The sequence below is a fragment of the Thunnus thynnus genome, chromosome 10, assembly GCF_963924715.1.
Source record: "Thunnus thynnus chromosome 10, fThuThy2.1, whole genome shotgun sequence".
In the NCBI taxonomy this organism is placed as follows: domain Eukaryota; kingdom Metazoa; phylum Chordata; class Actinopteri; order Scombriformes; family Scombridae; genus Thunnus; species Thunnus thynnus.
In genome coordinates, this window is record NC_089526.1 from 1,757,923 (window position 1) to 1,783,355 (window position 25,433).

The 25,433-nt window shown below is 39.1% G+C and overlaps 1 protein-coding gene across 3 annotated transcripts in view; it reads left to right on the top strand.

Moving 5' to 3' along the window:
* col6a4a (collagen, type VI, alpha 4a) overlaps positions 1-20,798 on the top strand; it is an 83,589-nt gene extending 62,791 nt beyond the window's left edge. For 2 of the 3 annotated variants that reach the window (XM_067600324.1, XM_067600326.1), the window contains 15 exons: positions 1,035-1,085; positions 1,198-1,233; positions 4,156-4,218; positions 4,318-4,380; positions 4,904-4,939; positions 5,038-5,074; positions 5,213-5,224; positions 6,480-6,973; positions 8,752-8,842; positions 9,399-10,049; positions 10,927-11,014; positions 11,476-11,930; positions 15,243-15,413; positions 16,992-17,039; positions 18,923-20,798. In XM_067600324.1, coding sequence (XP_067456425.1) covers positions 1,035-1,085; positions 1,198-1,233; positions 4,156-4,218; positions 4,318-4,380; positions 4,904-4,939; positions 5,038-5,074; positions 5,213-5,224; positions 6,480-6,973; positions 8,752-8,842; positions 9,399-10,049; positions 10,927-11,014; positions 11,476-11,930; positions 15,243-15,413; positions 16,992-17,039; positions 18,923-19,098 — 2,472 coding nt within the window. In that variant the 3' untranslated portion in view covers positions 19,099-20,798. The remainder of the gene's footprint in view (positions 1-1,034; positions 1,086-1,197; positions 1,234-4,155; positions 4,219-4,317; positions 4,381-4,903; positions 4,940-5,037; positions 5,075-5,212; positions 5,225-6,479; positions 6,974-8,751; positions 8,843-9,398; positions 10,050-10,926; positions 11,015-11,475; positions 11,931-15,242; positions 15,414-16,991; positions 17,040-18,922) is intronic. The other variant, XM_067600325.1, reaches the window with a different exon arrangement.
* The last annotated feature ends 4,635 nt before the right edge of the window (positions 20,799-25,433 follow it).

The window sequence follows — 25,433 nt, forward strand, 5'->3', positions numbered from 1 at the left end:
GCAAGACTATGGAACTTTTTATGAACAGCGGCCCCTGTAGCCAAAAGTTGCAATTACAGCATTTAACGCATTTCATTTCCTTTCATTTCCCAAAATGATCATTATTACAGCTGCTTGAAAGACGTCATCATCAGGAGACCTGACTGAGCAAAAACGTGTGACACAAGTAGAAAAGAGCCATAAAGTCAGAAAACTGATGTAAACATGTTTTCAGACATCAGCCACCATGAACCAGACATAGTGAAACTGTAACAGTAGAACCGCTGAGTGAGGTTGTATTTTATTGCTTGTGATTTAAAATATTCATCATCGTTTCATGTCATTCATTTAATTTCATTGATTGATTTGTTGGAACTGTTATGTTCCAGAACAAGATGTGATTCATAAACAAACGCAATTAAATTTCCTCGTACACATACATATCATCTTCCTCTTACTGAAAACAATAAAAACAGAAGGTCTGTCAGTTCCAGTTACTTTACGACCATTACTCACAAGTAACATGAGAAAAAAAACAATAATTTACTATTAACTAAGAGAAGTATAATTATTCTCTCTATATACATTTTCTTGAACTGAAAAATATTAATTTTAAGTCTATAAATATTATTATTTTATTTTATTTATAACTATTGTTATTTTTCATTCGACATTTACACTGAATAACTTTAAAGTAAAAACTAAAATTGAATATAAAGTAAAAATACTAATTTTTACTTTAAAAATACTCATTTTTACTTTATATATACACCTGTCAGAGTTGATGTTTTTATAATAATGTATGATATTATTGATGCATAAACGTGTAAACAGCATTTCAATGTTGTAGCTGGCTGAAGTGGAACAAATGTAAACTACTTTATAAATTGATGGGCTGTTTAATCTATAAAAATAAGTGTTATTTTACAAGATCAGCAGTACCAGAATAAGGTCATTCCAGCACTGGTTTGTATATGCAGTTTAATATTAACTGTTTAATGTATAAATAGATAATGATTGTGTGTGTGTGTGTGTGTGTGTGTGTGTGTATTCAGGGTCAGGATGGTAGAGACGGTTATGGAACTGCAGGACCCAAAGGTGCCAAGGTAGAGTCACCTTACACATATTTTAAAAAGTCCTTTGTTAGATTTTAATACTTTTATGACCACAGTTCATTTTTAAATGATAAAAATGTTCCCTTTTACCGTCTCTACACAGGGAGATCCTGGTTTCCCTGGTTACCCTGGTTTACCGGTGAGTCCATCCATTTTCACCAACATCAGTTCAGATAATAAAACCCTTACAGTATGAAAGGATGGATGAGTCTGGACTGTGACTCAGTTTGGAACATTGGCTGTGATATCAGTGTAGGCTCCAAACCTCCAGCTGGAGGTGAAAGCACCGACAAACAGCAGCGTTCCCCGGTAGATCAAAGATTATCAACAGTAATCAGAAGGAAGGATGTGGAGCGTCAGTGGCTTCAGCATCAAAACAATAGAGCTGTGAAACAGGCGCTCCTTGTTCCTGCAATAAAAGTCATTTATTTTTCTCACAGAAGACATTAGTGACCCACACCTGGAGCTGTTCAACAACTTGGATCAACATGAAACTCTACTGACTGAATCATCAAAACAACAGATGAACAACTGTGTTAGATGATATCTTGTTCTTTGATTAAAAACTCAAAGCTACAAGGCTGTGGACATCAAAAAATTTAAGCTAAGAAGTCAACTACAAGTCCCAGATGCATTTCAGCAAGAAACAACACAACAATCACAGGGCTAAAAATTAGGTCCCATGCGTTGCTAGGAGCAGTGTTTGTTTAAAGAAAATATTTAAATGGGAACACAGGATGAGGAAAAACACTTCAGAAACCAGCGCATCCCCTCACTTCACAACTCTATATTCCTGTAAGTGCAAGGAAAAGAAATAAGAGACATCACAGACCTACTCTGTCCGTGGCTCTCAGCTCCAAGCCCCTTGATTTCTACTTGAAGACACGAATCTTTAAAAAATGTCACAAATATATAGTTTCCTGATTTTTAAAAGAAAGGCTCAATCATTTTCTAAAACAACTGGTCGCTGTAGTTTTTAACAAAAAGGAGGAAATTTGTCAGGGACTATTTTCAGCAGCGGATGCAGACCTCCACATGTGGTGCTTTAGTGAGTATTTCTAGCAGCAGGACTGTTTGTGTGAGACTGAATCAAAATAAACTGCACTATACTTCAAAGTAGAATTTATTCTTGGGAAAAAAAAAATACAATGAAGAATAGGGATGAAACTAATTTTTAAGGTTGTGAGTGAAGGCCAGATTTACTGTGTAGAAAAAATAAAATTACATAAATGAACTTCAGTCTTTTGGCTGCAGAAGTTTTAACCTGTCAATTAATTTTACAACTTGAAAAAGGGATGTTTGAAGAAAAGTGAAACACAGCACCGAATTCTCATGGAGACGCATAATTTAGGCCTTTTCAGGCTGTTTTCAGTCACAGAACTGCATTAGATGAGCTGTTTATGGGAGGATTTACAGATGTGGCTGAAATTATCGGTACCCTTGCATTTTATTAAAATACTGCACCAAGACATTTTATGTTTGGTTTGCTGTGGAACAAAACAAAAAAGTTGTAAAAAATAACTGAATTCATGTTTATTTACAAAGACATTCTAAAGCAGCCTGGACAAAATTATTGGTACCCTTTAGAAGTTGCAAGAAATAATTTATTCATTGTGATACTTCAAGCAGACTATTGTGATTTAATTAGTATCACAGGTGTTTTCAATCTTATAATCACTCATGCATCCAGTTTAAAACGATAGAATTACTCACTCTTTTGTTTTGTGCCACTGTGTACATCACACTGAACATGATAAACAGAAGGAAAACTAGAGAGTCTGAAGATATTAGAAAAAAAGTAATAGCCAAGCATGGTCAACGAAAAGGTCACAAGACCATCTCCAAAGAGCTTGATGTTCCTTTGACCACTGTTGCCAATATTATTAGAAAGTTTAAGGCCCATGGAACTGTAGCCAACGTCTCTGGATGTGGTCACAAGAGGAAAATTGGCCCGCGATTGAACAGAGGGATCGCTTGAATAGTTGAGAAAGAACCAAGGAAAACTTCAGCACAGATCCAAGCTGATCTTCAAGTTGAGGGTACAATAGTTTCAAGTTGCACCATCCCTTGCTGTCTGAATGAAAACAGACTCCATGGTAAAAGACCCAGAAAGACCTCACTTCTAAGAGGGAGACACAAAAAAGCCAGACTGGACTTTGCCTTTGCGTGTTGACAAGCCACAAGCCTCCTTCTGAGAGAATGTGCTTCAGACAGATGAAACTAAATTAGAGCTTTTTAGTAAATCACACCAACCCTGTTTACAGAAGAAAAAATCAAGCCTTCAGAGAAAAGAACAGCATGCCTACTACGGAGGAGGTTCAGTGATGTTTTGGGGTTACTTTGCTGCTTCTGTGTCTTAGTCGTAGGTCATGGGTCTTCCAGCAGAATAATGACCCCGAACATACATCAAAAATCAGCCAAGAGTGAATGAAAAGAAAACACTGGACAGTTCTGAACTGGTATGAGTGCCATGAGTCCTGATCTGAATCCCATTAAACATCTGTGGAAAGAGTTGAAACTTGCAGCTGGGAGACGACACCCATCAAACCTGAGAGAATTGGAGTAGTTTGCTGAAGAAGAGGCCAAACTACCGGTGAAGAAGAGTAGAAACTATATTCAGAGTTACAGAAAGTGCTTGACTGCAGTTATTGCCTCCAAAGGCTGAGCTACAAAATATTAAGTAGAGGGTACCAATATGAAAAAAAAGAATGATGGATACCATATACTTCTGTCAGTTTCACTTTAATACAGAGAAAATGTAGGTTTTATTTAAAAACATTTTCAGCCACGTCTGTATTAATGACATATTGAATTTATGTTGTGTTTTCTGGCATTTGTCCAAATTCTCTTGCAGCCTTGAGATAAGAGAAACAACACATGTAATAATTTATCTGGTCAGGATGGTCAGATGTTGAAATTACATTTAATCGCGTCTTTGAGTGATTATGTTTATATTTTTTGATATCCAAAGATAAGACGGAGTCAAGCTATGAGAACCGAGATGCTTGCTGTTGTGAATTTACTGTGTGATGAATGAAGAGTGTTTTTTTCTCGTGTTCAGGGTGAGGACGGCCTGCAGGGAGTCAAAGGTCATCCAGGACGTAAAGGGAACCGAGGTCGCGGGGTGAGCGACAACAAACAAACCTGTGATATTATTTTTTTATGAATAACTGCGTTTTTTGTTTCATCGGTGAGTTTTGTGTTCTGTTCTGATCGGCTGCAGGGGAACTCAGGCTTGCCGGGAGAATCGGGTGTGCCGGGAGATCCGGGATATCCAGGACACCGGGTGAGTGAGGAAGTTTTTATTATCTTCATCATCAATATTCATCCTTTAAATTTGAATCCCTTCCACCTTAACTCTGAGACTTCAAAACAGCAACACGTGATTTTCAAAGTGATTACATGATGTAATTGTGTTTAACTTTTTTTTTTTGCTTGGGTAAGTGTGAATTTGTTTTTTGTTGTATTGATATGTTGCTGTAAATGTAATGAACACTCAATTAAAAAAAGAATAAACAGAAGGTCTTAAAGACACAGTGAAGCTCTAATCCTGTTTCCCTGAGTTAATTATTCAGTTATCTCTTGTTATATGTTAGATATGTGTCAGAAAAATCATTACTGAAGCACCATAATTCTGGCATTTTCATGCTCCACCTTAACTCTGGTACTTTTATACACTATCTTAAATCCTCCTCTAACTAAAGTGAACAGTCTGACAACTTGGATTTGTTGAAAATTTTTGGTAAATGATCGAAAATCGACTGAATGAAAGAGTCCAAGTTAGTAATGTCTCCTTTTCTTCCATCCAGGGTCCCAGAGGTCCTCCTGGAGGCAAAGGCATGACCGTAAGTCCGCCTTAAATTCACATCACCTGCCGCCGTTAAAGAAAAATATTAAATCTTTCACACAGCATTTATACACGACATGTTTTCTGTTGTCTCAGGAGTGTCAGCTGATCACCTACATCAGGAACAACTGTGGTAAGTGTGGAGAAGAAACGCTGAACTTTTTTTAAAGAGTCACATTGTTCAGAAGACAAAATGCACTGATCTCATCTATTGTTTCAAAAACTGCAGTTCAACTTTAAATGATATATATATTCTCTTCTCTCCACACAGCATGTTCCATCGGTATGTATGTCTTCATTTTCTCACTCAGAACACAGTGAGTCCACAACAAAACTTCTGCTGTTGAGTGAGATCATCACCAAACATCAGATCTTGTTTCAAAACCAGTTTCTTGATTTTAGACAAAGGCAGTTACATAACGTCCTCTTGAGATATAAACTCTTCTTAGAACATATTTAACTTATCAACACCCATTATTCCCCAAACCAAAAAATATCTCCATAGATAAATTGATAAACAAACAATAATATTAACTGGCAGTAGAGTAAAGATAAGCAGGTTTACCAACATACAGTCAAAAGTTAATACATTAAAAATAAGAATAATAATAAGCGAGAAGTCGCTTTGCGTTCTGTCTGAACTTCTGACTGAACTCAGAACTCACCAGAGACTTTAGTTCTTTCTGTTATTTCCCTCCAGTCTGTTGGCAAATGCATAAAACTCCAGCATACAACACAAATTATTTGCTCAAGTTGAAACATTTTCAATTCATGACTCCGCGGGTGAATTCATGTCTCCGTGCATCATTAACAAGTAATTGTGCCACATGTAAAATTGGCTTCATGTTCTGTCTGAACACACACCAAGGAGACTTTAGTGTCTGTTGTTTATGTCCAGTGTGCTTTGCACAGTTCGATAATTTGATGGTCTAGTCAGTGGACATTTACAGTTGCTGCTTCAGAGAAACATAAACTGGGATATTTAATAAGCCTGTGGCAATTACCATCAGGAGCACAAACACCATTTACTGAGACTGCAGATGTAAATCAGTTCATCTGATTTACCTAACGTGCTGCTAAATAAGAGCTGACTCTGTTCGGATGTACATTGCTCATGTCTGGAAAGGACTGAAGCGCAAACTTAAGTGTTTTTCTGTTGCCGAATTTCATTCTGCAGACACTGCAAACATGTTTTCATCCCCCAAGAGGAACACTGTATGTGATGAAATATGAGTCAAATATTCTGGTGATGTCAGCTCAACAGAAAGATTAGTGAGAAACAATCAGAAACAGACTTTTGGTAAAAGTTTTAAGCTCCTTTGGCAAGATGGCTTTAGTAAACAGATTATGTAACGGTCAACTTAATAACCATAACCGGCTGCTTCAGTCAAACTATCAAACTGGACTGACTTTAAAAGTCAGGAATAACAGGCGGGAGGGACCTGAGGGAGACAAGAATGTAAAGTAAGCAACTTAAAAGCTGATGATATGTCAGTATGTGTAAGCAAGTACTTTAACTCTTCTTCGTTGTTTTACAGGTCAGACAGAGTGTCCGGCCTACCCCACTGAGCTGGTGTTCGGCCTGGACATGTCGGAGGACGTGAACCAGAATGCCTTCGAGAGGCAGCGCAAAGCCCTCCTCTCTCTGCTGGAGGACATCGCCATCGCTGAGAGCAACTGTCCGACAGGCGCCCGTGTGGCTGTGGTGGGATACAGCGCCAACACCAAGTACCTGATCCGTTTCCAGGACTACCACCGCAAGACCCAGCTGATTGAATTTGTGAGGAACATCGCCCTGGAGCGCACATCCAACCAGCGCTACCTGGGATCCGCCATGCGCTTCGTGGGTCAGAACGTCTTCAAACGCACCCGGGCAGGAGTTCTGATGAGGAAGGTGGCCGTGTTTTTCTCCAATGGACCGTCACAGAATAATGCCGACATTGTTACTGCCGTGATGGAGTACCGGGCCCTCAACATCGCCCCTACAGTCATCTCACTGGGGAACGCTCCTGATGTTAGACGAGCGATTGAGGTGGGTTTATTCATAAACAGAGAGCCGTTTCTGATCACTCAGTGAGCTCAGGAGCTTTACATCCAAACAACAGAATGAACGATCACTTCAAACTGTCCCATGAACTCGTAGCAGTGTAGAAGTCAAATGTGAGGACAGCAGCAGAGGTGTCTCAAGCGTTAATCAGCCAGTATACTCTGTCAGAACCGCTTGTTGGATGGTCGAATAGCTTTGAAAACTTTCCAAAACCAAAAATCCGACATTCACAACCACTTCATCCAGTGATTAGCCAGCAGTGCGGGGGAGAGAAGAGACACTGAACTACTTTCTGAAGATCTTAACATTCTTCACACAACTATTTCTGCCAATTTTCATGCAAAACTATTAATGTCTTCTAGGAGAGAATGTCTGAAAATGTGCAGCATCATCCCCGTGTTTAACAATTATTGCATCTTCCCTTCTCTATGACGGCTGGCTTTTCACTCCACATCCACATGTGGCCATTTTTTGGACGAGTCATATAAACTCCCTGCTTTCTTCCAAACGAAAAAAATAGTTCTTATGTAAACATCAGCTGTTCCTTAATATTTGCACTTTCTGGTGGAACTGTTGTGTAGTTAACTGCTCAGCTGACAAAGCTAACGTTACCTTGATAATATATAACCAAATTAGATTCATCAGTAAAAGAAGTAAACAAATATGGGTGACATAGTGTCGGACCTGACACTTGATCAAAGGAAGGAACAAAGTCTGATAAATCTTATTTATCTGTGCTGTAGACCTCCATTGTTGTCCAAAAACATGTCACTGAGTGTTTTAAGTCTCCAGAGAGTAGTTCTGTGTAAGGCAGATGCCACTGAATATGTGCGGGAATGCAGTTCTGTTTACAGCTTCACCAGCTTGTTGTGCTACATATCACAACCTCTGGACTTTGAACTGAAGCAATTTGAGAAATTTATAACGTAGCACAAAGTCACAAGGTTGTGATCTGTAGCACAACAAGCTAGTGACGCTGTAAGCGCATGCTCAGTGACGTCTTCCTTACACAGAACTACTCTCTGGAGACTGAAAACATGATGCTGTTATAAGTCTTTGAAGCTGTTTCTAAGCAAACTACCGTGACCAAACTCTTCGTGATGAAGGATAATGTCACCCAGTGTAGCGATGTGGCTCACTGATGTGTTTTTAATAGAGAGATGACCAAACTCACTGCTGACTTGAGCCCAAATTTCCTCAAGCAAAAGTCAGTCAGCTGCTGAGATCATCTTCAGGAGAACATCTGGATCTAGGTTTTTCAGGTGTGATTGGAGGAGTGTGATGATCCAGCTCTTTATGTTGACAGTAAATACAAACACAGGTCTTCAAGGCTCATCACGAGTCTGACAGACAGCAAACAGATTGTCATTAACGCTTTGACACTGCAGTCAGTCTCAGTGTTTGTCAATCCAGTGAGCCAGATGGTACTGCTCTCACCAGAGCTCAGACACCCACACATCTGTGCAGCTCATTTTTCAGTCAAGAAGGTTTCTTGTTTGGCTCTCAAACACATGACTTCATTCCAACTCTCTTTGCGCTTACAGTCCCCTTTTACAGGTAAGATTACATTCACCGCCCGCTGCCAGAAATTTGTCTCCAGCATTAAGAGACTGCAGCTGTGCCTGGAAGACATAACTAAAGCCAAGAATCACGTCATCATTACTTAAGAGAGCACACAGAGTAAACATGTTTGAGCCTGGAGATTTTTATCTTGTGGCTTTATGTGATTGTACTGAAAAATGACAACTGCTGTGCCATCCCAGGTGGACGAAACAGGAAACTCCATCTTCTTATTGCTGGGGAGGGACATGGATGCTGACCTGAGGAAGGCCAAGAACTGTGCTATATGTTACGGTAAGCAGTGAGGCTTGTGCTTGGATTTATATTTATATAAATTATGCAGTCAAAAACATTCTAGTAACAATATAGTTTTATAGATTTATTTAAACTAAAAGCCACCATATGTAAGTATTCAGTTTAGTTTCCCCAAGAAAAGACCTTGGAAGGTTTTTAAAAGTCTAGTTATATTACTTGTAAAATGTTTTTGTATGTGTTTGCGGCTGTCGGGAGACGTCCCACTTCTATAAACTCCAAGTGAAACTGGTGCGACATTGGATTGTGCTGCAGGAAGCTGTTTCATCCTTTTCTGTGAAGTTTCAGTCAGCAGCATCAGACCTGCAGCAAACACTGTCACTGCTGCAGCGACAGTAGAGAGGAAGCTAATCTATTCTCTGTGGACAGGAAGAGAGTTTAGCTAAAACTTAATTAATAATTTCAAATTGTATACATTTGATGCTAAAAAGACTGTAAATGTGGCAGATATCCACTTCACCTGCATAAATGCAAGTTGGATTTAATATTTTAACTGTTTGGTAGGTTTCTGGATGATAACAGTTTCTTGTTTCTTCAGACCCCTGCAGACGTACAGAGGAGTGTGCCTCCATCCAGGAACCAATGCGGCCTCAGGAGGTGAATGTGGACCTGGTGATGGTGGCGGACAGCTCCAGGCTGGTGCAGGCTGACGAGTACGCAGGCATCCAGCAGCTGTTGGGCTCTGTGGTGGAGCAGCTGGCTGTGAGTCCGCAGCCCTCGCGGCCCGGCAACCAGGCCCGAGTAGCTGTAGTCCAGCAGAGCGGCGCTCAGGCTAAGGTGGAGTTTGGCCTGCAGCAGTACAGGGACGACCAGCTGATGAAGACACACCTGGTCCAGAACATGCACCAGCAGGGCGGCTACTCGGCACTGGGACGAACGCTGGAGTTCTCCCTGAGGGAGGTGCTGCTGAAGAGCAAAGCGCCCCGCAGGAAGAAGGTAATGCTTACTGTGGTGGGCACCCAGACGGGTTACAAGGATCAGGCAAAGCTGCACTACATCTCCCAGAAGGCCAAGTGTGAGGGGGTGGCCATGTTTGTGGTGACGGTGGGCGACCGCTACAACCGGACGCAAGTGGAGGAGCTGGCCAGTTTCCCTGTACCGCAGCACTTGGTCCATGTTGGGCAGCTGAAGGCCGACGAGCAGGGCTACACCCAGCGCTTCTTCAGAGTCTTCCTCTCCGCCCTCAACAGTAAGAGCAGACAGTTACAGTCATAAAATCACAGGTTGTCTTTAACTTTCTGCAAAGTTTTCTGTCTCCAGATATCATCCAGTTCACAAGGAAGTTAGTTAATACATTTATACATATTGTTTCTTTTTTTTCAATATATATTTTATTATTATTTTCCAAACAAACAAACAACCAAACATAGAAACAAACATGAAAACAAAACAAATAAAAACAAAAACAGCACTTAAATTATATACAACAAGCCAAAATAATGTCTTTACCAAAAGTCTATTACTCTACTCTCAACATCTATTCTATTTTTGCATTTTGCATTTTCTAAATACAAGATAAAATGTGACCAAAAATCACAGAACGTCTTTCTTCATATTGTTTCTAAGCAACAATAAACATGAATGCAGTGGTGGAAATTGCTTTTACTCTATTACTTACTGTACTTAAGTAGAATTTTGAGGTATTTGTACTTAACTTGAGTGCTTTAGTTTTATATTAGTTTATGCTTCAACTTCACTACTTTCAGAAGGAAATATTGTACTTTTGCTTCACTACATTTATTTGACAACTACAGTTACTTCATCAGCTTGTAAAGTGTGATGCATTGTTACAGATTAAAACTACCCTGAAAAATATAAAGTAGTTAAAATTAGCTCCACTTTGACCAGCTACAACATAAAAAATACCGCTTACACATAAATCCATCATTTAATTTCTATTTTTTTGCCTTATGAGTATTTTTAATTCTAATACCCAGGAATGATTTAAAAAGCAGGACTTCTACTTGTAATGGAGTATTTTTACGTTGTGGTGTTGCTACTTTGAGTAAAGTAAATGATCTTTCGACACTGCATGAATGTATTTTTGTGTTGTGTGCTTATTTCAGAGGGAATGAACACGTATCCTCCTCCTTCTTTACAACGGACCTGCAGCCAGCTGACAGAACAACAGAGAGAAACGTTTATCATCGACGGGTAACTCACACAGAATTACATACTACCGTGATATTATTTACTATTATTTTATTATTTAACAGCAACTATGTTGATAATTGATGAAGTCATTTTTTGGAAAAAATGCCAAACATTAACTGGTTTCACCTTCTCAAATGTGATTATTTTGAAGGTTATTTAGTCTTATGACAGAAAAAACTAAATATCTTTGGGTTCGGACTGTTGGTCGAATGAAAAAAAAACAATTACAAAACATCAACTAAGGCTCTGAGGAACTGTTAGAGGAATTTTATGGGCAGAACAAGTATGAAAATAATCAATAGTTGCAGCCCTTGTGTGCAGAAATGAAATATACAGTTTTGGTTATATCAGAGGGAAGATTTAGAATCCAGCACAGCCGAGCAGAAATAATGCAGCAGGACTGTAATAGTATGACAGTAATATAATGATAACTGATTGTATTTTGGCCGCTGTGCGTCCAGGCAGCAGACGGCGGAGGAGGAGTTGTTCACGGAGGAGGTGGAGGAGAGGTTCCAGGAGCAGACGGGAGTCGTGAGTCAGACGGAGCAGGTAGACGTCACCGAGACTCAGACGGAGCAGGTAGACGTCACCGAGACTCAGACGGAGCAGGTAGACGTCACCGAGGCTCCGACGGAGCAGGTGGACATCTACGAGACTGAGACGGAGCAGGTGGACATCCACGAGACTCAGACGGAGCAGGTGGACATCCACGAGACTCCAACAGAGCAGGTGGACATCCACGAGACTCCGACAGAGCAGGTGGACATCCACGAGACTCCGACAGAGCAGGTTGACATCTTCAAGACTCCGACAGAGCAGGTGGACATCTACGAGAATCCGACAGAGCAGGTGGACATCTTGGATACTCTGACCAGAGGGGACGAAAAGGCTTTCCTTTCAGAAACTACTGTCGACGGTAGCACACACACCACTTTATACACAAATACACACACTCTGTCAGCAGCTGTTGATGAGAGCCGTTATCTTTAGGTAAACTCATAAATAATACATAATCCACCCATCTTCATGCAGATTAATAATACTAATGAGTTTTTAGGGGACAGTTTGCTCCAGCTCTGTTGTGTGACCTGAAAACATGCTGCATCTACAAAAATTGTAGATTTGATGCAGAATTATTTTTTCATGACTTATACAAAAGATGACTAAGGCCTCTAATCTACTGTAGTGCAGTCAGCAGCATAAACTTGGAGCAGGCTGTCGTTGTCACAGATTGTGTGTTACATGTGCCAAATTAGGAGAGAAAAACAAACCTTCTCTTTATATATACATATAAAACACCCCAAATATAAATATAGAATAGTAAAGTCAAAGATAACTGGACTTGCTTTAGATTGTTGAAGATGTGTCTTCTCTCATCCGTAAACCTGCTCTGGTTGTTGTTTAACCTGTAGGGTCGAGAACGAGTCTGTCAGGTCACATGTGGGTTGTAAATCCACATTCACATGCAGCAGATCATCTTTCCTAACAATGATCAGATTTTAGAATTATTTGAAACCAATTCATTTAATCTTTTAGAGGCTGCCACTGTTGTCATTGTGTTTCAGAATCAGTTGGATTTTGGATGAAATAATTTTAAATACGAGGACGCCTCTCTGCTTCTCCTTTCATACTTCAAGATTCTTAATTGTTACATCTCATTACACAAGTAGAAGAGAGTAAAATGTTCGGTTTCAGCTCCTGGACAATGCAGTAAGCAATAATAAGGAAAAATAAGTAATTATTAAAGCTCCAAGCAGCGTTGGTCGGGACCTTGCACTCTGGCCCGTCGGGATCAGATCATTTTGCTTTTTAAAAATGAAGGATATTTCTTACAAGTGTGGTGTGCTTTTATTTTGAAAGTTTGATTGACATGTGTACTGTCAGGTGTGTAGAGACAATAAGTAACTGCAGCTGGACACAGAAAAATACTCATATATTTGAATGGAAAGTGTGAGCGAACCCACACCTTTTTGAACATTTACTGCTTCCACATAGTTTTAGATACAAACTTCATTTGAACTTTAAATGAGTCACAAGACTTTGAACTACAAATCTTGAATTTACATGTTTTTTCTATCTTTTACTGTTTTTGAGATATTAGAGTGTGAGTTTTAAAGTCTTTTCTTGCTCCTCCTGTGATTTTATAATGAGTGTGTATTGCGGAATATTTCACAGCACTGAGGGAGTGACATCACCAGGAGCAGTTGGAGAGGAGGATTTTAGAGTACGCTTCTTGTGAAATCTCCTCATAAATCCCATGACTTTGGCCAAATCTTACATTAAAAATCATATTTTAGTAGGAAATTTCGCTGCGAATCCATTGATACAGGTTTGAAAGTGGTCAGACTTATAGTTTACATGTCAGAAGCCTCTGTTTGACACAAAGTTCATGCCTCCCCATTGTTTTACATTGTAAGGGTGATGTGGCACTGCAACTTTGAGGGCTTATAAAATCCAAATCGTTCGAGTAATTACAAAGTTTTTAACAACTTTTTTTCAGCATAGTGTTATTAAGTCATCTATTAAAGTTTGAAGCCGATGCCATTAACGCCCTCGGAGGAGATAGCGTTTGTTCAGGGGCCAAAATTGGGGCAAAGTCTTACTTTGAAAGGCTAATTGCAGACTTCCTGTTAGATTTAGGTCAGGGGTGTCAGTGTATGATTTGTAAGTCTTCATGAGACGAATAATTGAGTTTTGGTTTGATTTCTCTATGACATTCCTACGGGCTGTGGTGGCCATTTTAGTTACATAGGTGGCGCTAGAGAGCACATTTTGGCACTTTGGGGATTAATTTTTACATTTTATCAAATTTTTCACCAAACCTGATATGTGTGCCAAATTTGGTGAGTTTTTGAGCATGTTTAGGGGGTCAAATTTAGGTCTGAAGTGGCGTAATAATAAAGAAAGAAACAAACAAACACACGAAAAACAATAGGGTGCTCGCCCTTAGGCGAGGACTACTGTTTTACAGTAGTTCTCTGCCTATTGGGCTCGGTCCCTAAAAATAGCAAAAAGCAATAGAGCAGTAAAGAACTACTGCTACTAATAACTACTTGTAAAATGATTATAAACCAGGTAATGTGTATATATGGTGGAGGAATCTTTGTTCTCCAGGAGAAATCTAGGTGTTTATATGACAGTTAAGAAATCAGCTGACTGGAGAAAACCAGCTGTAACTTGGATACTGAAGTGAATGTAAATTCACTGAAGGTTGGACGGGGTGTCAGGACAGCACTGGAAGGCTGAAATTATGCAGCCTTAACATTCACTCATATTGTTATTCTGGGTTTTGAGAGCCATGAGACTCAGCAGGAGAGACAGTCTGTGTGCAGGCGGAGAACCAGAAACAATGAGCTGATAGAGGATGAAAGCGGCAAAGAGCTGCAGAAATGGTGATGATTCTCAGTGAGTTCATAACTGCACCAAACACCTTCACAGATGTTTCTACAGATCATATGGCTTAATAGACAGCACTACAGTTATAAATACTGCATGTACAGACTTAAGCAGAAACATTCAAAAGATGTAAAAAAAAAAAAAAAACAACAACAACAAAAAAAACAAAAACACAAAAAAGACAAAATCTAGCAATAAATGGAAATATCCTGGTGATACTGTTGCACCAGCAGAGATTAGAGGCCTGAAAGTCTTGCTAGTGATCCAGAGAGGCTGCAGAGGTCATTATTCTAAACAATATAACAGTGCTGGACAGACAGAACAACATACTGATGATTTAACTCTTCTTAAAGCCTCCTCAGCATATTGGGGACAAAAATGTGACAGGAAAAAGCTGCTTTAAGCTTCAGTATTTAGTTTTCTCTCCTAAAGTAATTCTCTAACAGCATAACTTCCTGTTAGCTGAACGCATGCTTCATAACTGTGTCTGAACTGCACAAACTTTTAATCACATCTTTTACGTTGTTTGTCACCTTTGTTTTTTGTATTAACACTTCTTCTACACTGAATGAACTAAACCTGGAACATGTTTGAGATGAGATCTTGTCTACAGGATGCATGTGTTCTCCTGATGCAGCGGCTCTCAGCATCATTTACATCTGACAGACTCTCAGTTTTAAAACACAGACTCCCAGTGGACGGGACATCACTTTTTGATTAATTTCACACGTACGAGTTTCATTAAAACAACCAATAAAGCTGTTGCAGAGCCGCTGCCCTGGAGGATTGTTCTTGTTAGTGGTTGTAGTAAATGTGTGTGTTCTGCTTTCAGCCCCGTGTCAGCTGGATGTTGATACTGGCATCCCGTGTACAGACTATGTCCAACGTTGGTTCTATGACAAAGCCATCGGTGCATGTTCTCCCTTCTGGTATGGTGGTTGCAGTGGTAACGCCAACCGCTTTAGAACGGAAAATGAATGTTTCCGGACATGTGGCACACATAGTAAGTCATGACTGCACACCAGACCACAAAGCGAAGCAGTCTCTGTCTGTGGACTGCCTACCTTTAATGTTTAATGTCCTTTACTGACACTTTAATTCTTGGTCAGGCTGAATGTTTGTGTCTTGTCTCTTTTATAATGTCTCATAACATACAGTAGCTCTTTATTTTCTTCATTTCAATATCAATATTTGTCACACACACATCAAATACATTCTGTAAATAACAGCAGTGAAATGCTTTCTGTTGTAGCTCGATCCACTGTACAGGGTCATAATATCACAAGGACTGAACTAATAAAACTGAGATCAGAGACAAAATAATTATAAAAGCAGGAATTAACAAAAGGTAACACACAAAAACAAGAAAAGAAAAATTCGGTTTACATGGTTAAAGGTAAAATAAAACAAAAAAACAACAATAGCTCTGGATGTCAAAAAGTAGATTCTGTAAATAGGTTTTAAAACTTTTTTTTCAAGTATTAAAACATATCTAATACACAGCAGCTTTGCAGTTTAAGACTTCTTCTTGTACAGTTACTAGCTGGTTTACAGTTGTCAGGTTTCCATCCAAATGTAATGCAAATTTTATCGTTGTGTGAATATTAGCAGACAAACAGTCGGTGTCATTAAACTGTTGCAGAAGAAGAAGACACGACGAGATGATGTCATTAAAAGAGCGACAGTCAAAGCTCAAACGATGGAAAACATGATGGAAATATGATATTTCTGTTAGTTTCATGTATTGATGTGAGGAAGGTTACAGTCCTCATCACGTCACACAGATCTGACGTTTTCAGCTCATCAGTGATGTTTAAGTCACATGATTCATGTCCCTCATCATTTATTTATTCAGTCAGTTTACATTTGATTTTTTATCCACACAGCTGCTGTTCTCAGACAAGAAGATACAATATGAAAGATATTTAGAGATTTTTTCTGCATTTTTTATGCGCAAATTGAAAAATGTGAATAGAAACAGGTGGATGGAAACACATGAAGTGTTGATTAATAACTGGTACACAAAGGTAATAAAAGTGTAAAACCATGCTAGCATCCCCTAGAGGCAGTTCTTCTCATTACACGCCAATATACAAAAAATGCCAGATTTTAGGGTATTTGCCTGTAATTAAGCTTTTACCATTTTAAATATTATAGAGGGCTGGCCTGTCAGATATTACTTAACCTTAATAGAGGTTTCTTTTTTTACTACATTAATGATATATAATTGAAACTTCAACCTCAGACACTTTAAAATGCCTCAGAAACACATTCATGGGGAGTTTTACATGTTCTGGTCACTGCACCATGACCCATTACATTTCATAGGCTAATAATTGTTGTTAGTTCAGTTCCTGCTTTTATTTAATTCAGTTTAAACTCAGTGTGTGATGATGTAAACTTCTTTTATGAAGCTGCTTCACCACAAACAGCAGCTTAACCGATTTCTCCAGGATAATAGGACACCCAGTAACGCTGCAGTGATGATGATGATGATGATGATGATGATGATGATGATGATGATGATGATGTTGTTGATTAAAAACCTGTAGCTTCTGGCTGACTGTGTCGTCTCTGACAGATCTGAACACCCTGCCGAGGCCGCAGCCGACCAGCTTCGACTCCAGAGGTAAAGATTCACCACTCAGGATCATTTCAGTCATTCCTACAGCTGCAACATGCGCTTCTCAGATGTGATCATTTTCTGCCTTTTTCATCTTACATTACGGTACATTTTGTTGTAGGATATTGTGATGGCAATTTCTCACTATTTTCTAATATTTGATTTGATTTGATTTATTGATTGGGACAGTGTGCAGTTTTAAAACATAAATGATGCACTGCACCAGAGTTAGCTTGAAGCTAATTTGCATCCGTAGTCCCCCACAATCAAAACATACAACAGCACAACGACAAACAGTACAAAGCTAAAAAAAAAAAAAAAACACACACACACACACACAGAACTCACCATACAAAATATATATATTATAGACAAATGGTTCTGATGATCTCTTGTTCTTTATTCAAAAACCTTTATTATTTACAGTACTGTATATAAGAGGAAACACTCCTGAACTCTGCATGGCTCCATGGAGGAGCTAATTCACTATACAGAATGTATTTGTCACAGTCTTGTTGAGAACTTTCTATATCATCCTTTCCATTATTAGATTGATTTCCTTCCTTCAGGGCAGCCGTTGGTTTCAGTTCATTTACATGAACGTGAACTTAGACTTCAAGTCTGACTTAAACTGCCAGAACTCTTCCTCAGAGCTGCTCGTTGGATGGTCAAATAGCTTTTTATAACTGATCCAACATTCACACCCACTTCACAGAACATAAATAGGTTTGAACTTCTCTCTCAGCTCACTTTTTTCATTCTTAACAACTATTTCTGTCACTTTTTATACACTATGCAACACTATGAATGTCGAGAGACGGTTTGAAAATATGCGCCTTTATCCCCATATTTAAACAATATGCCTTATTTCCTTCTTCTCTCTCAATAGCCAAGTTTCCATCCAAATTTAGTACAGATGTTAAACACGTTTCCAGAAAATTAGCAAATAAATTTTGAAATAATCCATGCAAATGTATAAACAGCTTGCGGCACTAATTCCAACCATTAAACCGTTGCAGAAGGAGACACAATGTGATGACATCAATAAAAGAGCGACAGTCAAAGCTCAAACGATGGAAAACATGATGGAAATACGACATTTCTGTCTGTTTCATGTATTCATTTGAGGAACGTTACATACATACTTTTGATTTTTAACCACACAACTACTGTTACACCTCAGACAAGAAGATACAATATTAAAGATATTTAGAGATTTTTCTGAATTTCAGGTGTATGCACAAATTGAAAATATGAATAAAAACAGGTGGATGGAAAACCTTAAGACAGATGACTTTTCACTCCGCCTGAACACAAGTTAGCGAGACTAGATGAGCTCTCGTCTCCTGGACATGAGTTCCCCCAAAACTATGAAAGCCGTCTTTGAGAAACTCTGTTGTTACAGATGTTATGAAGCACACAGAGTTGTGATCATGTGTCCTTCAAAAGTAACCAGCTGAGATGTTAAGACTTTTTCCAATTTTTTTCTTGGGTTCAAATCCAACACATCTCTGACTGACTTGTTCTGTGTGCTTCTTAATGACGGATAACATATCCCATCAGGCCTACAAACACCTGGAGATCCCCAAAGAGGATCTAATGTAGCTGTTGAGAATAACATGTAGTCGACCACAAACCTCAGCTGGAGATGGATATTTGTTATTCATTATTTCTTTGCAGTTCAGTTTTGATTGATGATTTCCACACAAATGACAAAACAAAACAAATAGTTGCCTGGGAGCAAACAATGGATGATGATTGGGAAATGTTAAGCAGGAAAGAGGCCAACTGGGTAAAACAAGCAAAACACCCAGTTTGGATTCTTAAATTCAGACTTCATCACCAAGAAATTCTCAATAAACGAGTCTCTCGTTCCTGTCTTCATCCAGAATCCTGTTTCCTCAGCCAGGACCCCGGCAACTGCCAGAACTACACCATGATGTGGTTCTTCGACACCGTACAGAGCGAATGTTCCCGTTTCTGGTACGGCGGCTGCGGCGGCAACAACAACCGCTTCAAGACGCAGGAGGAGTGTGAAAACCTCTGTGTGACGGAGAGCCGATGAGAAGGATACCGCTGGATTTGTTTTTTTATTTTTTTATTTTTTGGAGAAAACCGCCACTCTTCACCATACATGTATCAGGAAAACATAAGAAAAACACGCATCTTCAAGGAAAAACACAAACACAAAGTGTTGAGTCTGTTCTGGGACAGTTAAACTGTTCACTAGTTTCTGCAAAACAAAAGGCCTTCAGGCCAGTTTAAACTGTCCCAGCAGTGTGAGATTAATTAAAAGGCTTTGAAAAAGAGTTGAGTTTGTTTAGTTTTTTTTCTTGAACACGCGTGTTTTGTTTCCCAGAGAGCACCTTTTGTTTTTAGAGCTCTTTTTTAAAAACCTTCACTGACATTTTACAATAGAAAACTCAAACTGTTGGACGTTGATTCCACCTGACTGACGCTCATCAGAGACTCCAGAGCTGTTACACACTTCTATCAGGATACTTTTTTCCTTTCAGGTGCTATTTTTAATGAAGCCGTTGCGGTCGGAGGAGTTTGTTGAGACTCAAAAATGAATGTATGAAGGAATCACATCAGGTCTGGTAAAATTTAAGTGTGTTTTTGTAAATGAGCTTGGTATCCACAACATGTCACATTTGGCTGTTTATCCGTTCAGCTGCTGTAAAACAAACAGCGGCTGGATGTGGAAGCGAGTGTAACTCTGCTGATCCTCACAGGTAAAGGTACAAGTTGAAGTCATTCAGTTGAAAAACCTTCTTAATATGTAAATCTTAGAATTTAGAGCTGCAACGATTGGTCAATTAATCGATTAGTCGCCAATTATTAAATTAATCTGCAACTATTCTGATAATTGATTCATCGTTTTGAGTCATTTTTTTGAGTCAGACGAACATTTCTGACTGCAGCTTCTTAAATGTGAATATTTTCTGGTTTCTTTGGTCTCTATGACAGTAAACTGAATATTTTTGAGTTGTGGACAAAACAAAACATTTGAAGACGTCATCTTTGGGAAACTGTGATTGACATTTGTCACCATTTTCTGATATTTTAGAAACCAAAACTAATCAATTAATAGAGAAAATAATCAACAGATTAATCAATAATGTAAATGATCATAAGTTGCAGCCTGCTCAGGATTTCAAATGATATTTTTTATGTTTATTTAGGTTTTTTTTCCAGAGATAATGATATAATTATTTGTTTTTTTTAAAAAAATATGAAACTGTTCTCTCATGATCACAACCAGTGGAAACCAAACTGCTGAGTTCATCAGCTCCCGTGTTTAGAAATAAATTGTAATTCAGACACTTGACATCACGTACACACGATGTTTAACATTATGGGTTTTAAACGAACCACCAGACCCTAAAAGTTGTACTTATCTTCCCCAAAAATGTGTTCATTATTAAATACAGCCCTTCTTTGTTGGGCTCTTTTTTCCCCCAAATGATCTTACATGAAAAACATTGAGTCCACATTGAGTCAGCCTTTAAAAAAACATGTACTGCTTCATTTTTTTTTAGCTGCACAGAAGTTCATTCACTCAGGTCATTAAAACAAAATAATTCACATTAGAAACACAGGAAACGAGGCTTCAAGAGTCCCGTCTTAAGGTTGTGCTCCGGCTTTGGATTTGTTTAAAAGCTGATGGATTTGTCTGTACTTTTATTTACTGTTGCTGAGCTGCAGCTTCCGTCCTCACATCTAAGCAAGAACCTATTGAATAAAATATACTTTAAAATACGACCCAGAATTGTCTTTTCATATCATATTTAAGGATCCGACTCAACTCGAGCTGCTGCGGGCACATTGAGGACAATTTTTGAGAGGGACAGATCATCGCTTGTCTTGGTTGGGGGGGGGGGGGGATTGGATTGGGAGGGGGGGGAGGGTATGAATGTGTAATTTCTCCTGTCTGTTCAGTCTCTGATTTATTCCACAAATATAAACACATGCTTGAAGTGGCTCCAGTGGCGAGCTCCAGTTTGAACCTTAAAAGGTCTGAAATGTCTCGAGGCTTTTAAGTCTGTGTCACGTCTGTCTCGCTGTTTGGAAGTGGAATATCACTGTCTGTTTATCAAACCGACCAATGGTGCTTCATGTAAAAAAAAAAAAAAAACAATAATAAAAAATTGAAGAAAACTACGGAGTTCTCGCTGAACGTGTGCTTGCTTGTTCGGGGAGGATTTATGGACGGCTGAAAACCAGCAGCTGACTTCTTCTGCTTTTGTTGATTTTGTGTCATTTGTATCCTGTTCTGATGTCAGATGTTAAACATGGTCAAAATTCAAAAATTCGAGGTGAACATGTGTTGAAATGCTGCCTGCAAGTCAAAAGTCAGGGTTTCAACCTGCTTGTGAGAGTTTTTTCTACCTTGCTGACAAGCTGACGTCAGCTCGTCACACAGGCTCATAAACTGCCGTCAGTTCTGTAGCCTTGGTCGCTCAGGTTGTTGCTAATGCCGAGATCACACTACACCATATTTTTGTCTTTCAGGATGGTCACCATGTCAGATTAGGCAATCACAGTGCCATTAATTCTTGCTGTGTCTTGGTCGGGAGACTGGCAACGCTATGAGTATGACCCCAACCAATCATCGTTCACGACCTTGCGCAAGTTCATAGGTCGTCAGGGAGGAAGGGTCAGGAAATTGTTAATCATGGCTACATGGCTGTGTGTGATGCTGGCCATGTTGTGTTCTGAAAAGAAAAAGAAAAAGAAAAGAAAGATTAAAGCTGCAATTAGCATTGAATGGGCCCTCGCAGTGGGCTGCGGTGCAATTGAAGGGCTTCTGTGACAGGCATGTAGATGTCTTCAGACCCGGCTGTTTTCAGACAGTGCAAGAAGGAGATAAACATCACTTCCTTTGTCCACTATTTTGCCTGCTGCTGGGGCTGCTTCGCTGAAATTTCATAGGGCGCGCTATTCAGCCAGTTTGCATCACTGATGGAATATTGTCATGTAGACGTTTTCAGGCCGGGGCTCTTATCAAACATGTAAAGTTTGGTGCAACTGGAGCATTTACAATAATAAGTTATAGCAACTTCCTCTGTCATGGTGAAACATCAAATCTCAACGGTGTGAGGATGAGAATTTTCTGCAGGGTGAGACATGTCTGCCTTGCTCACACCTGTGTCATCAAAATTACGCAAGTTTTGGGCCCATTCACTTGAATTTCAATTAGTAAATTGAAAACTCTTGATGAGTTTGTGTGTAAAACAAATGAATTTCCTATTTTTCATCAAGTCTATTTTTAGAAAAGTAAAGACTTTTAACCCACATGACCTGGTCAAAGTTTGATTGACATGTGTACTGTCAGGTGTGTAGAGACAATAAGTAACTGCAGCTGGACAGAAAAATACTCATATATTTGAATGGAGAGTGTGAGTGAACCGCTAGGTGCTCGAGCCCTAATAAAGGAAAAACTGCAGTACAGAGCTACAAATTTTAGTTTTGATGGTATTTCTCTGCAGCACTTTATCACTAAACTGTCACCCTCCTCCATTTGTTCCCTTCACCTCATAGGTCATCCCCACTACTGAATTATAAATATAAGACCTATAATTATTGTAAAATAAATGATAATAACACCAAACTTCATACAAAGTTTGTATATAATGTGCTGTATGTATATAGATCTTTCTGCTGTATCCTACTAAAATGAGCTGCATTCAACCCCCACACCAGACCAAAGTACCAAAGTACCACAAAGCTTATAATGTGATACAGGAACAGATCAGTGCTGAATACTAGAAAGACTGAACACTAAAAACATTCACAGATCTAAAAGTGTAGGTTCACATCAGAAAGTATTAATGTATGTATCAAATACATGACTTACACACTCTCATCTATGTGAAAGACATACAAAATATAGTTTACAAAGCTGACATGTTAACACCAGGGGTGCAACGGATCACAAAACTCACGGTTTGGATCATATCACGGATTTGAGTCACAGATTGGATCATTTTTAGGATCAGCAAAAAAAAGGGGAGAGACAAATAAAACTTTGTTTTCTATTTATTCTGTAACACACTTACAACAAGAAACAGCAATGAACTTTTGCCCATGGTCTTAAATTAAAACATTCAAGACACACACACACATATATATATATGTATGTGTGTAGTCCTCAATTAGCCTTTCAAAATAAGACTTTGCCCCAATTTTGGCCCCCGAACAAATGCTATCTCCACGAGGGTGTTAACGGTATCGGCTTCAACCTTTAATAGGTGACTTATGACACTATGCTGAAAAAAAGTTGTTAAAAACTTTGTAATAACTTAAACAGTTTGGATTTTATAAGCCCTCAAAGTTGCAGAGGCTTCTGACGTGTAAACTATAAGTCTGACCACTTTGGCCAAAGTGATGAGATTTATGAGGAGATTTCACAAGAAGCGTACTCTAAAATCCTCCTCTCCAACTGCTCCTGGTGATGTCACTCCCTCAGTGCTGTGAAACATTCTGCAATACACACTCATTATAAAATCACAGGAGGAGCAAGAAAAGACTTTAAAACTCACACTCTAATATCTCAAAAACAGTAAAAGATAGAAAAAACATGTAAATTCAAGATTTGTAGGTCAAAGTCTCGTGACTCATTTAAAGTTCAAATGAAGTCTATATCTAAAATGTATCTTTAAAAAAAAGGTGTGGGTTCGCTCACACTCTCCTTTCAAATATATGAGCATATTTCTGTGTCCAGCTGCAGTTACTTATTGTCTCTACACACACGTTTCAATCAAATTTACAAAATAAAAGCACACCACACTTGTAAGGAATATCCCTCATTTTTAGCAAAATGATCTGATCCCGACGGATCAGAGTGTGAGGTCCCGACCAACGCTGCTTGCAGCTTTAATTTTGGGTGGTTTCACAATCTCTATAACTGAAGTGGTCTCTGGCACACACAAGTAAACACCAACACAGAAAGTCTCCAGCTGCTGTCCAGCCGAGTGCAGCCACATTTAGTGTCTCAAATAGCGGGGAGAGCAGCAGCTCATCTCAACCTCCTCCACAGGCTGATTCAGGCAGGAAAACAGTCATCAGTAACTGTTTTTCTACCTGAATCAGCTTGTGCAGCTGCTGCTCTACACTGTAAATGCGGCTCAGCTCAGCTGGACAGCCAACAACTTTGACTTTCTGTATCGGTCTTTATATATGAGCCCTCTGTCTTCCTATTGGTCAACATCAAGGAACACATCATAAAAGATGTCAAACTAGACAGGAAAATACAAAAATTCTGACATTAGATTCTTCATCGGGGCGTTGTGGGGCGTCCCAGACACCACATCACCTGTACATCGTTCCCGATGCTGGAAATTTGTTGGCGACAACAAAATTGTGTCAAAATGGGGCCGAATTCCTGCAGCCTGATCCCAGTGTAAGGTTGTTCACATTGTTGACTCTCATATTTTGGATCCAACATGTACAGATGGATTTTAGAAGTTGACATTTGGAACAAGAAAAAACAGTGAAATCCTGGTACTATAGTCTGTTTCATGGTTTGTTAACGAAGCCTACTGAGCAACTGGAAGTCATCGTGACGCAACTTCCTGAAGCTGACCAATCAGAATAGAGTGGGTTCATCAGGAGGCGGGGCCTTAAAGAGACAGGAGCTTAAACGGCCTGTTTCAGACAGAGGCTGAACTGAGGGGCTGCATAAAGGACCAGTAGAAGATAAATAAGGAGTTTTTAACTGCAAATCATGCAAAGATATTCCAGTAGAAGATCCCTTCATAATGACCTTACAATGTAAATGATGGAGGACAAAATCCACAGTCGTCCTTCTGTGTAAAAATGTATTTAAAAGTTTATCTGAAGCTAATATGAAGCTTCAGCGTCCAAATGAGTCAAATCAAGTAGATATCTTTCAACGTTACAGTCTTCTAAGTGCCAAAGTTCCTCTTTTTGTTACTATACTTCCACCTGCAGCTCAACAGGGAAACACTGTCCGAGGAAACACAAAGACTGTAAATGTGTCAGATATCCACTTGATATGACTAACTCAGACTGCTGAAGCTGAATAGAAGCTTCACAGAGACTTTTAAATGACTGTGTGGACACACTGTGGATTTTATCCTCCATCACTTCCATTAAAGCACATTTGAAGGATCTTTTAATATCCAGTATGAACAGGAGGAATGATTACAGACACCTGACTGCTGGTTTAACACACTGGGAACTTTTTTTTTTTTTTTTTTTTTTTTTAAAACGGTACATGAGACATAAACTTCTCCTTAAAATTTCTAAAGGAAATTTAATCTTGAGAAACATCGTCCTGCAGGACAGATCACCCAGTTACTTATCATCAGGTCTTGAAATGACTGCGTATTATTTCACTGAATGAAAGGACATATTAAGAACATGTACACCAGC